General features: G+C 38.3%; 1 protein-coding gene across 4 annotated transcripts in view; it reads right to left on the reverse strand.

Annotated features, from left to right (window-relative positions):
* Positions 1–24: 24 nt before the first annotated feature.
* The window catches only part of LOC128695489 (uncharacterized), a 40,811-nt gene continuing 28,519 nt past the window's right edge, over positions 25–12,316 (reverse strand). For all 4 annotated transcript variants that reach the window (XM_070081173.1, XM_070081171.1, XM_070081174.1 and 1 more), the window contains 2 exons: positions 9,151–9,270; positions 25–821 (listed from right to left, as the gene is read on the reverse strand). In XM_070081173.1, coding sequence (XP_069937274.1) covers positions 9,151–9,270 — 120 coding nt within the window. In that variant the 3' untranslated portion in view covers positions 25–821. The remainder of the gene's footprint in view (positions 822–9,150; positions 9,271–12,316) is intronic.

Genomic DNA, 12,316 nt, shown 5'->3' on the forward strand with positions numbered 1-12,316 from the left:
AGGTGCATAAATGAAATACAGGAATAAAGGGGATACCATTATAGTACTAAAAATATTTAGCCAACACAGGACTCTCTACAATAGGTTAATGTTGGAAAAATTTAGATTTAGAAAGAATATAGGAAAACATTAGGTTAGCAGAGTTGTGGACGAGTGGAACAAAATCGTGAGTAGCGTCACTGAAACTTTGTATAGCTTTAAAAATAAGTTAGACAAGTACATGGGTGGGTGAGAGTTGGACCTGGGACCTGCTTAGCTTGGGCCAGGAGGCCTCCAGCAGTGCTCCTTTCTTACGGTAACTTGTCCGGTGCACCAGCACCGGACAAGTTCCCATAAGGGTCGATCAGATTATGATTGTGACTCAATAAAAAGAGGCAGGAGGCACTGTAACAAAACTAAGACCTAGATACTCTCAAACTGTTTTATAGAGTATGCAAATAGCTCTCAGAATTATATTTTATTATAAGAATAGCAAAAATGTGAGGGCTTGCAGTACTTTAAATGAATCAGTAACTTAATAAATGTTACATACACTATAAATTAGTTTTAAATGTAAAACAAAAATGGAGATTTTATAGAAAAAAATGCCTAGCTCGTAGGTAACATGCATTATATAATACATATTCAGTACATGCATTATATAATACATATTCAGTATGTAAGTGATTTCAAATATAAAAGAAAGTTACAATTATTAGCCAGCCAGGCTAAAGTAGAATAAAAAATAATCTTACCAATGCCACTATAAACAAAAAAAAAATTAAAGGTGCATCACTAAAGCTGTTACTTAAAGTAGTGCCTTGCCAAGAGTGAAGTTATTTCTGAAAAGACAAAATGCATAAATTAATAAGGTACACTAAAAAAATCTAGCAGAGAACTTCCCTTGATTATATAAACAATCTTTTACCATGCATAAATTTTTTATACAACAAATGGCATCTGGATCAACTCTGAAAGCCTTCTTTACCACCAGGCACTTTGTCCCTTACAGGTTAAGATTTTCCCCACAAGTAAAATATTTAAATGCTAAGAATCTGAGGGTAGGAATGATGAAAATATGGTAAATATAGTTAGCAAGTGCAGGAATGAGAACAGCAGAAACACAAATAAACGTATTACAGTATAAAACTGTTTCATAAGTTAGGCAAAGAAAACTATCCCTATGAATTCACAGTAAATCATGCCTTTATCCCAGCATATCTCAAGAGAAGCAATAGCATTAAATAGTCATCAAACTGCCTTTCTCTTTTCCAGTCTTTTCCTCGTGTCCCAAAATTTGTGCTGAAAGATGTGGGTACACGTCAGAGAACACAATGTGTTAACCCTTTCATTGTCCAGACCCCCAAAATTTATGTTGCTCTCAGTGTCCAATTTAAAAAAAAAAAAAATCTGAAATGGTAGACAATCTTTTTCTGAAGGTAATGACAACAAAAACACAAAATTTGATGGAAAACTTACAGAATTGCACAGGCACAGTTAGTGGTCTTGGCACAATTTATGCATCAGCACTTTCACCCACATTTTCTTAGCTATTTTGCTAGTGTGCCTTCTGTTCTACTGATTGAGCACAAGAAACCACTCATTTAACTATTTCAACCACTCTAAAGTACACAGTACTGTGTACAAAGTACACAGAATTCAGTAATTTGGCCAATTTTACACAAAATTAAAAAAATACCAATTTAAAAATAGAGCCCATAATAAAGAATGTAGACATTCCTGGCACTAAAACAACACTTCCTCTGTTCATTAATCACATTCCCAGGCCTCTCCTATATTACGCTTACCTTCCATTTTGAATTTTTATTCATGCAAACATAGAAGATTTGCTCTTTCTCAAATAATAAAATATGTATAACCAGGAAAGATTGGTCATCCCAGTAACTGAATCAGACCTGTTTAATTAAAACCCATAAAACTGACTGGGGTGTTGGGAAGCCTTACTTGCCCTCAGCAAAAACGGTAAAAAATTATTTCCGCTCAATTTTAAGTTACATGTATGTTACTTCCAGTTCTGAAACCAAATAAAATTATCTCTATTTCAGTAATATGCATTCCATCCTATTTAATGGTACCAAGAAAAAAAAAATGTCAATATATTAAACTGTCCACAGGGTCAGTTTTGTTTTTCCCATCATGCACTGCATATGGCAGGATTTTTTTTATAATGTGCACACTCATTCTCTCATATTTAGGGCCAAAATTTACTGCTCACAATTTATGTGAGTGAGCCTAAGGGACCCTGTTCTTAATGACACAGTCCTATGTGACAGCCACTGAAAGGGCTAACATCCCAATATCACCATACTGGAGGGATCTGGACATGCTTTGGAATCGAAAGCTAACCCAAAAAGTTTTTTCCAGGTTTATAAAACAAAAGTTAGAGATAAGATAGGTCCCTTAAAAATAACTCTGGGCATCTTACTGACAAGGAGAAAGAAATGTGCTCTATTCTTAATAATTATTTTCTCTCGGTTTTCACTCATGAAGACACTAACAATATCCCAAAATTTATTTTTATAGTGGGCCTGAAGATGATAAATTATGCAATATCACAGTCACTAGCGAAATGGTTATCAAACAGATAGACCGGTTAAAGCAAAATAAATCCCCGGGCCCTGATGAACTTTTTTCAAGGGTTCTTAAAGAGTGTAAAATGGAACTTTGTGAACCACTGACTAATATTTTTAATATTTCTCTTCAAACAGGTGTAGTGTCTGATATGTGGAAGATGGCTAATGTAATTCCTATATTTAAAGCAGGGGACAAGTCGTTACGGTCAAATTACCGTCCAATAAGCCTAACCTCAATTGTAGGCAAATTACTAAGTCAATTATAGCTGATAATATAAGAAGCCATCTGGATAAGCACAGCTTGATTAATGATACTCAGCATGGATTCATGAGGGGCCGTTCCTGCCTAACTAATTTATTAACTTTCTTCAGTAAAGCTTTTGAGGCCGTTGATCATGATAAAGAATTCGATAACATTTATTTAGATTTTAGTAAGGCTTTTGATAGAGTACCGCACCAGAGACTGTTAAAGAAAGTGGCAGCTCATGGCATTGGGGGAAAAGTGCTGTCATGGATTGAGTCATGGCTCACCAATAGGAAGCAGAGAGTATGTTTAAATGGGGTTAAATCCGAGTGGGGATCTGTAACAAGTGGTGTTCCACAGGATTCAGTCTTGGGCCCATTGTTGTTTATAATATATATCAATGACCTTGATGAGGGAATTACTAGTGATATGAGCAAATTCGCCGATGACACAAAGATAGGTAGAATAACTGATTCAAACTTATATGTTGGGAACTTCAGGAGGATTTAAACAAACTCAATTCCTGGTCAGAAAAGTGGCAGATGCAGTTCAGTGTAGATAAATGCAAGGTTCTGAAGCTCGGGAGTGTCCATAACCCTAGTACTTATCAGTTAAATACCGTAGAACTTAGCAGTACAGATTGCGAAGAGGATTTGGGGGTTCTGGTAAGCAGCAACCTTAAACCAAGACAGCAGTGCTGAAGCATACGTAACAAAGCAAACAGATTACTGGGATTTATATCTAGAAGTGTAAGCAACAGAAGTCCAGCAGTTATTTTACAACTTTATACATCATTAGTAGGGCCTCACCTATGCTCAGTTCCTCTTTACATTCATTTAACACCCTTGCAAACAGTTCATCATGACCTGGGGATTTGTTAGGTTTTAGTTTCTCTATTTGTCTGAGGACCATGTCACTAGTTACTGCAATCATACATAGTTTATTATTATCCTGTTCTACATAATCTATTATTTCGGGAGTATCGCTAGTACAATGGACCCCCGGTTTACGATCAGCTCCCAATGTGACCAATTATGTAAGTGTATTTATGTAAGTGCGTTTGCATGTGTATGTTTGGGGTTCTGAAATGGACTAATCTAATTCACAATATTCCTTATGGGAACAAATTCGGTCAGTACTGGCACCTGAACATACTTCTGGAATGAAATATCGTAAACCAGGGGTCCACTGTATTTTCCTGGGTGAAAACTGGGAGGAGGTAGGTATTGAGAATTTCACACACATCCTTATCACTGTCAGTGATCTGACCAGAGTTACTCTTAAATGGGCCAATCTTGTCCCTAATCTTACTTCTGTATACCTGAAAGAACCCTTTTGGGTTAGTCTTTGAATCCCTTGCGACTTTAGCCTCATAATCCCTTTTTGCTTTTCTTATTCCTTTCTTTATTTCTCTCTTTAATTGAATATATTGATTTCTTAACTGCCCATCCCCTCTTTTGATACGCCTATATATGCCTCTCTGTTGACCGATGAGATATTCTAATCTATTGTTCATCCATTTGGGATCATTTTTGTTAGATCTAATTTCCCTACTCCGAGCAAAAGTTGTCTGGGCAGCTAGAACTATGCTCTGAAAAACGTCATATTGGCAACCAAGATCACCTACCTGGCCCATAGTCAGGACATCTCAATTTAGCCCACCCAGGTAATTTTTCAGTCCCATGAAGTCGGCCAAGCGAAAATCAGGGACAGAGATTTGATTGCAGTTATCTGGGTAATTCCATGATATATTGGAACTAAGTGATTTGTGATCACTTTCCCCAAGCTCATCATTAACCTCAAGATTATTAATTAGTGAATCTTGGTTGGCAAGAACCAAGTCAAGCAGATTGTTTCCTCTAGTTGGTTCTGTCACAACCTGTTCTAAAAAGCAATCCTGAACTGTATCAAGAAAGTCACTAGACTCAAGATTTCCTGTCATACTGTTCCAATCAATTTGTCTAAAGTTAAAATCTCTCATTATCACAACATTTTCATTCTCACAAATAGAAGATTTACTGTTATGCAGACTACTGCATTAGTGTAGAAATGGTATAAATAATACCAGCGCACTTGTGAAAGAATATTAGACTCGCCAGTTGACGTGTATTGGACGCTTGGCATGATTTGTTTACTTTTGAACTTTGGTAAAAACCGAACATTTCTGCTACTCTGAGCTCCATTTCAAGGTAATATGTCTTCTATTCTATAAAATGAGACCAGGAAAACTAAAATACAACCATAAATACCATATGAAAATACACTGCAAAGTCGCTGTTGTAAACCAAAAACACAGTCGAAGTTTTTTTTTCTCATTATGCATTGTGTGCTGCAGGATTTTTTTAATACTGTGCACACTGACCACAGACCCATTCTTTCATATGTAGGCCTACCAGCTTTCTCTCACTAGATTTGAAGGTGCCAGAATTTAGGCGTACTAGTACGTCAATAACCCTGGTGTTTAAGCCGTACTAGTACATCGGAAACCCTGAAAGGGTTAAATTTCCAGACAAAATGGAGAGACGCAGATCTCAGGTAGGGAAGGGTGAACCATGTAACGAGCTTTGGTCATAATTTGAAGTGTCTGTATTAGCCAAATGCAATAAAGCAGGGCCCTCCTGTACATCAACACAACATCAACTCCTGTTACAATTGATTTTCACTTTACTCTAGTTCTCTCCTATATTTAATGTCAGACTAAACATGAGAGGTAAAAGCACTATATTTGGAGACTACTGTACTTTTTTTTTGGCATAGATCAACATAAAGCCAACCCAAACTAAATGTTTCACAATTATTATCCCCAGCAATGTTACACAAGTGCATGTGAAAAAACATTCTTACATTTACTTTCAGACGTTCTGATGTCCATAACCTTTAGAGAAGATTCAACAAAGTTGAACTGGCAATCCCAAGGAATGCTTCCAATACATACCAAACTATACTTTCCTTCCTTCAACCCTAAAACACACTAACACCACTTTGGAAAAAAGTTATCTTTCTTACCAATCAAACGACTTTCACAAAGCAACACCAGTGCTGCCATAGCAACCAGTACATCCATCATACTCACTAGGACCAAAGTACATAACCTTGAATTCCAGATTGTGACCAAGGGAAAAAATGATAAAAACCTACGCATGCACAAGACAACCTGAACAACATGTATACAACACCAGATAACCACCAGCTTAGCCTGTGAGTGTTCTATACAGTGTCTGTTTAACCCTTTTCCCCCTCCTTGAAAAGAGGGAAAAAAGGGAGTGTTCCCATGACTGTTATTCCCCTTTATGTAAAAGTATGGGAGGGGAATTGATGGTACTCCCAAGCTGCCTTGAGGAAGAGTTCCCATCAAGACATGCCATGTGCTAGGTTTCCTGTGAATTCATTAACTGTAAACTTGCAATATGAGTTTATACCCAGTTGATTTCTGGGTCTCAGATCATCGATGAGTATTATGAATATAAGTGTGGCTGACATTCTCTCACATACTGAAAGTACTCTTCTCTCATCTTTGCCAGCAGTTTGGCAACAATGCCCTGGGTAGAGGCCTGATGCAGGCTGAGCAGTCTGACTCTTGAATGTCCATGGACAGTCTTCAGTTTAGCACCAACAGTACACATCAGAATGTATGCCTCCTGTGCCATGAGAACTAAGGAGCCAGATTAGTAGCCACCCATAGTTTAACATGTTCTAGACGTCTATTAAGAAAAATGTGCGAGAAAATACTGAGACTCACTTTAAATGTTAGAGGATTTTCTGGACCTAAGCAAGAATCCACATTCTAAGGATGGACTTGATGTTATAGGCACTTTAGTGAATCAAGTGTCAGCAGTAACAATACAACATTTGGGCATCATCATAGCTCTTATCACCGATCAGGACATTAGTTGAATGACATCCTGTCCAGCAAAACACACCGAAGATCCCAAATATTCTACCTGGGTACTGGCCCAGTTCTCTTTCCTTACCATGTTCATTAAATAGATTGTGTAAGGCAGGCAAGGACTTGATTAAAGCATAGCAGTGTTGATATTAGGGCAAGTGAGAGGTCATCAAGCTATGGGGCCTGTCAAAGTGTTAATTCAACATTTTGTATATTCATCCTTCATGTCAAGTCCCACTTATCCAGTGATTAGGTGTACTGGATCATTTATCATGGTCTGAACCCAAGAACCAGGCATCTTCATGGGCTATCCTGGAAAGCGTAACAATGTCCAGTGTACTTGTCGAGGGTGTGTCCAACAAACATTTCAGAGGTATGTTGCAGCTGGTATTCTCTGGGTGGAAGACTGACACTAAGTCAGAATCGGTCAAGTCAGTAAATACATATATTCCCAACACTAGACACTCCCCAAAACAAAAATGCATAGAAACAGCATTTACAACATCTTTTCATATGTGTACAGTTATGCAAATATAAGGCAGCTTCTTCTCTGTAATACCAGCACAATAGACCCTGCCATCACCTAACAACCACCAATACCACAACAACCACCACCGTCACTACTACACCTTTCAATTGTTTACACTGGCTTGATAAAGCCTCTGGCAAGCATAATATCGATGAGTAAGACATGTGCGTCAGCTGGGCATCTTTTTTTGTTGAAATGTTTAAACTACACAGTAGGCTTTATCAGTCAACTACAAGGGACAAAAAGGCACAAAGGACCCCAAAAAAGTCACTTCGACCTTTTTTGGGTTACTCTAGGTACTCTACACATATGCTGCTATGTATGATACTCTATGTAACTGTAGATGAATGGCTCAGAGAACCGACAAGTTGATAAATTAGACATGTGCAATATTTGGGTATCTTTAATGAGGAAACTTTTTGCCACACAGTAGCTTCATCAGTCCATAGCAAGGAGAATGGTGAAGAACAGAAGTCGTTTGAAGTAATCAGTCTTGAGTCGATGTGATCAGTCCATCAATCTTGAAAAGAATATAGGATATGTGCGAAGAAATGGCTTATATACTACAGGCAAGAGAGGTGCAGCAGTCGTAGGTGTTATCACATTTGACGAATGTGAAAGTAGATCATACCACCTACAACTGCTGCACCTTTCCTGCCTACAGTATATAAGCCATTTCTTTGCACATATGCTGTATTCTTTTCAAGATTGATGGACTGATCACATTGTCTCAAGGCTGAAGGACTGGTTACCTCAAACTCCTCCTGTTCTTCACCATTCTCCTTTGTATGGACTGATGAAGCCACTGTGTGGTGAAACATTTCCTCATTAAAGATACCCAAATGTCGCATATGTATCTAATTTATCTATGTAACTGTATTTTTGTATACCTGAATAAACTTACTTACATGACTGGAACAATATACAAATAACCCCACACATAGGAGATAAAAGTTTATGCTGACGTTTTGGTCTGACTTGGAACATTGACAAGTCACACTAGCACATGATATATACTGGCTCCCTCACCCTCCTATGTGCAGGTTATTTGTGTAATACAGAGAAGAATGTATTGTAGGCAGCAGTAGTAGTAGTGAAGAGGTAAAGATGACTGATGTAATCAGTATATCAATCTCAGAGAAATAGTTTGATGTGGTCAGTCCCTCAGCCTGGAGAAGAGCTCAGCTCCATGGTCTGAAACAATACGGAGCTGAACTCTTTTCCAGGCTGAAGGACTGACCACCTCAAACTATTTCTCCAAGACTGATGGACTGACTATATTATATTATCTTTACCACACCATTACTCCTGCTGCCTACAATAGTTGCACATGCATCTTATCAACTTCTTGTTATTTTATACCATTTTCAACAAGCAAACTATTGTTTGCAATAGCCTGATAAGAGTTCCCAGAGAGTGAATGTAGCAATAGTTACTCATGTCAATTTGTCTAACAATGCCAACACCCAGTACAGTATTCTAATTCTCAAATATTCTACTGTCCCTCAACAACTAGGGTAGACTTGTACAGGAGACAATGTACGAAAGAAGTGTTTTTTGACAAGGTCAGGGTAGATTTAAACATGAAGACTGCTATACTAGTCTAGCTGGCTTAAAACTTTATAATGCACCCTATCCTGCAGACAGTAGTCAAAAAATTAAGAGAGGCACATAATGGGTCCAGAGACTGCATATCCATGTAATAGTAGTTAAGAAAGTTAATGAACTACTTACAAGCTTTTAATTTAGTTACAATCCTAATTTTTTCTTAATTTAACAAGCAGAGAAAATAGCATAAGCAGTACCTTTCTATAACTAGGGAAACTTGCACAACATTTTTTTTTTTTTTTAGAAGACTGTATAATTTTTTTTATAAAGGATCTTTATAAACAAATGTTCTTCAGTATTTGCATCTTACCTAATGATAATGTTCTTCCTCTGGAAATGAAAGAATGCTTGGATGGACTTGCCTGCAGATCTCCAGCAGTTCTAGGGTGTTTATATAGTGTTTGACTCTGCTGAGATATCGAACAGGAACCTGAAAGAAATTTACAAAATATTATCAATATTGTACGGTATGAGATACCAACATGATGGTAAGGGGAAGACACACAGTTGTGTAGAACTTTTAGTGATGACAGTTTTCTTGAGAGGTGAACCTGATAAAGCCTACTGTGTACAAAACATCACTAATCCGGTAGGCCATCACTAATCTGGTTCCATCACTAATTTCGGCTAACATAACTTCAAATTTCCCGGGTTGCCTCACCAACCTGCTGTACTTGCTGAACAAACTGTTGGTGTCACTTGCAAACATAGGCTAGCAATTCCAATTTGTTTTTCTCCGTTTATTGTTATAACCTGCTCGCTTTAACCCCAAACATAGTTCCAATGAATAAAGAAAATGCTTCTCGTTGTGTAAAGAGCAAACGCTGTACAAAGTCCATGAAAGACAAGGTTGAACTTCTGGAAAAACTTGACAGCAGTGTGTCTGTGAGAAGCTTGTGTGAATTATACAGCACTGGCTCTTCCACAGTTTATGACAAAGAAAAATTACTTTTCTTTGCTAACAGTGATTCAAAGAAGCAGATGTGTAAAATGAATGAAGGAAAATGTTGAGAACTAGATCAAGCTCTGATGAAGTGGTTTAGGCTACGTGTAAGTAAAGATGTCGAGTTGTAAATTTCAGCTCTTCACTTTAGAAGCGGCAGTGATGACCTTTCTTGTGTAAGTCAAAATGGTTAACTTTATTTACCCTTTCATTGTTGGTACCATTGTATCAGGGCTTTGAAGCCCACTGGGAGCAAGTTTGTGAGCAGGGGTCACTACAGTGAAAGGGTTAAGAAACTACAAGCTATCGGCATGGGTACTGTAGACTGGTTTAAATCCTACCTTAGCAACAGGAAACAAATTCTTAAGATCAACAACATAGAATCAGAACCCATGTCGATAACATGTGGGGTTCCTCAAGGTAATATTCTGGGTCCTTTACTATGGGAACAAGTCAACCATGTCCTCAATGAAATAAGCTGGGAAGATATCCTAAACAACACAGATCTGAACCTAGAAAAAATAAGCTGTGTGGCTCTTGAGATCTGCTCAAGGCACATTCCATTAAGAAAAAGAAAGAGATGTAAACCAGAAAGAGAGACTCCCTATACAGACAAAGGTAAAGAGTCACAGAGCTGCTGAGAGGGGCCAATATATCTGAAATATGAAGGGAGGCACTGGCCAATGAAATTGCAAATATTGAACTGAAGGAATCTTACAGGAGACAAGAATCACAGGAAGAACTAAAAGCCATAAAGGAAATTGAAAAAACCCAAAATACTTTTTCTTATGCCAAATCTAAGGAAAAAACAACATCCAGTATTGGGCCCCTGCTTAGGCGAGATGGGACATACACAGATGACAACCAAGAAATGAGTGAGATACTAAAGTCCCAATACGACTCAGTGTTCAGCGAGTTGCTGCCCAGACTAAGGGTCGATAAATTAGACACACATGCAACACTTTGGTATCTTTAGTGATGAAACGTTTCGCCACACAGTGGCTTCATCAGTCCACACAAAGGAGAATCGTGAAGAACACAAGGAGTTTGAGGTAATCAGTCCTTCAGCCTTGAAGTCGATGTTGTCGGTCCATCAATCTTGAAAAGAATGGTCGACAACCCAAATTAATTTTTTATGAATGAGACCCAAAATGTTGTCATCTCAAAAACCTCAGCTATTATCCTAATCTCCTCACTTAGCAATGTACTCGTTTACCGACGCCCCAGACTTACGACGGGCTCTCTGACTAGTATGAATGCCTAAATAATGTATATTAGAGCTGATTTCCTCTATTCTGTTTATTACAATATACAGTACACTACTGTATAAACATTTAAAAGCATACCAGAAATGTTAGAAATGGTGCAAAGGTGACATTAAAGCAATATCAAAGATGAGCGACACAAACCCACTACCATTATAGTATGCGCCTCACTTAGCGATGAATTTATTTAAAAATGTGGTCTTAGGAACAGAACTCCACCATTATGCATTATTTAGTTATGCATACTGTTCAGAGAGCCTGTCGTAAGTCCAAGTTATTAGTGAATGAGTATGTTTCTAGGTGAGGAGAGGATGCATACACTTGGAAAATCCTAGAGGGATCAGTATCAAATTTGCATACAAAAATCTCTCTCTACGAAAGCAAAAGACTCGGCAGGCAATGTAACATCCCTCCAGTGAAAAGCAGGGGTGCCACAAGTGCACTAAGAGAAAACACATTAAGTGTCAGAGGCCCAAGACTATTCAACTGCCTCCCAGCACACATAAGAGGGATTACCAATAGACCCCTAGCTGTCTTCGAGAAGGTGCTGGACAGGCACCTTAAGTCAGTATCTAACCAGCCGGGCTGTGGTTCGTATGTCAGTTTACATGTGGCCAGCAATGACAGCCAGGTTGATTAGGCCCTGACCCACCGCAAGGCCTGGTCACAGACTGAGCTGCGGGGGCGTTAACCCCCCCCGAAACCCTCTCCAGGTAACATCATGCAGTGCATGAGGGGTAAAAAAATTGTGACCAGGTTTTTGGTTCAACCCTTTGACTGTTTTGGCCGTACATATACAGGTCTCCCTCAACATTCACATTTTCAACTTTCACGGGCTTCACACATTCGCGAATTCCCAACCGCCAAATTCCCAGCCACCAAATTCCCAGCCGCCAAATCATATTTAAGTTTCCCGCCACCTGCGAGTCCCTACTACCCTCCCTCCGACCCCCGCAACTGGCAGCCAGCCCTCTCACCACTCAGTGTGGTGAGTGTTTTGTTTATTCACTATTTGCTATTAAACTACAGTATAAATAATGTAAACCCATTCATGACTGCATATTGGAATGGCTATTCGAACAGGTATTAGACGGTGAGATCATGCGTTTACTCTTTAACACTGCAAAGAATTAAACATTTCTGCTACAGCTAATAATAACAATAGTAGTAGTAGTAATAATAATAATAATAATAATAATAATAATAATAATAATAATAATAATAAATATGATATAATTGAAGAAAGAAATTGTACAAAAATACGAGAG

This window comes from Cherax quadricarinatus, unplaced genomic scaffold (genome assembly GCF_038502225.1).
Source record: "Cherax quadricarinatus isolate ZL_2023a unplaced genomic scaffold, ASM3850222v1 Contig1883, whole genome shotgun sequence".
Lineage (NCBI taxonomy): Eukaryota > Metazoa > Arthropoda > Malacostraca > Decapoda > Parastacidae > Cherax > Cherax quadricarinatus.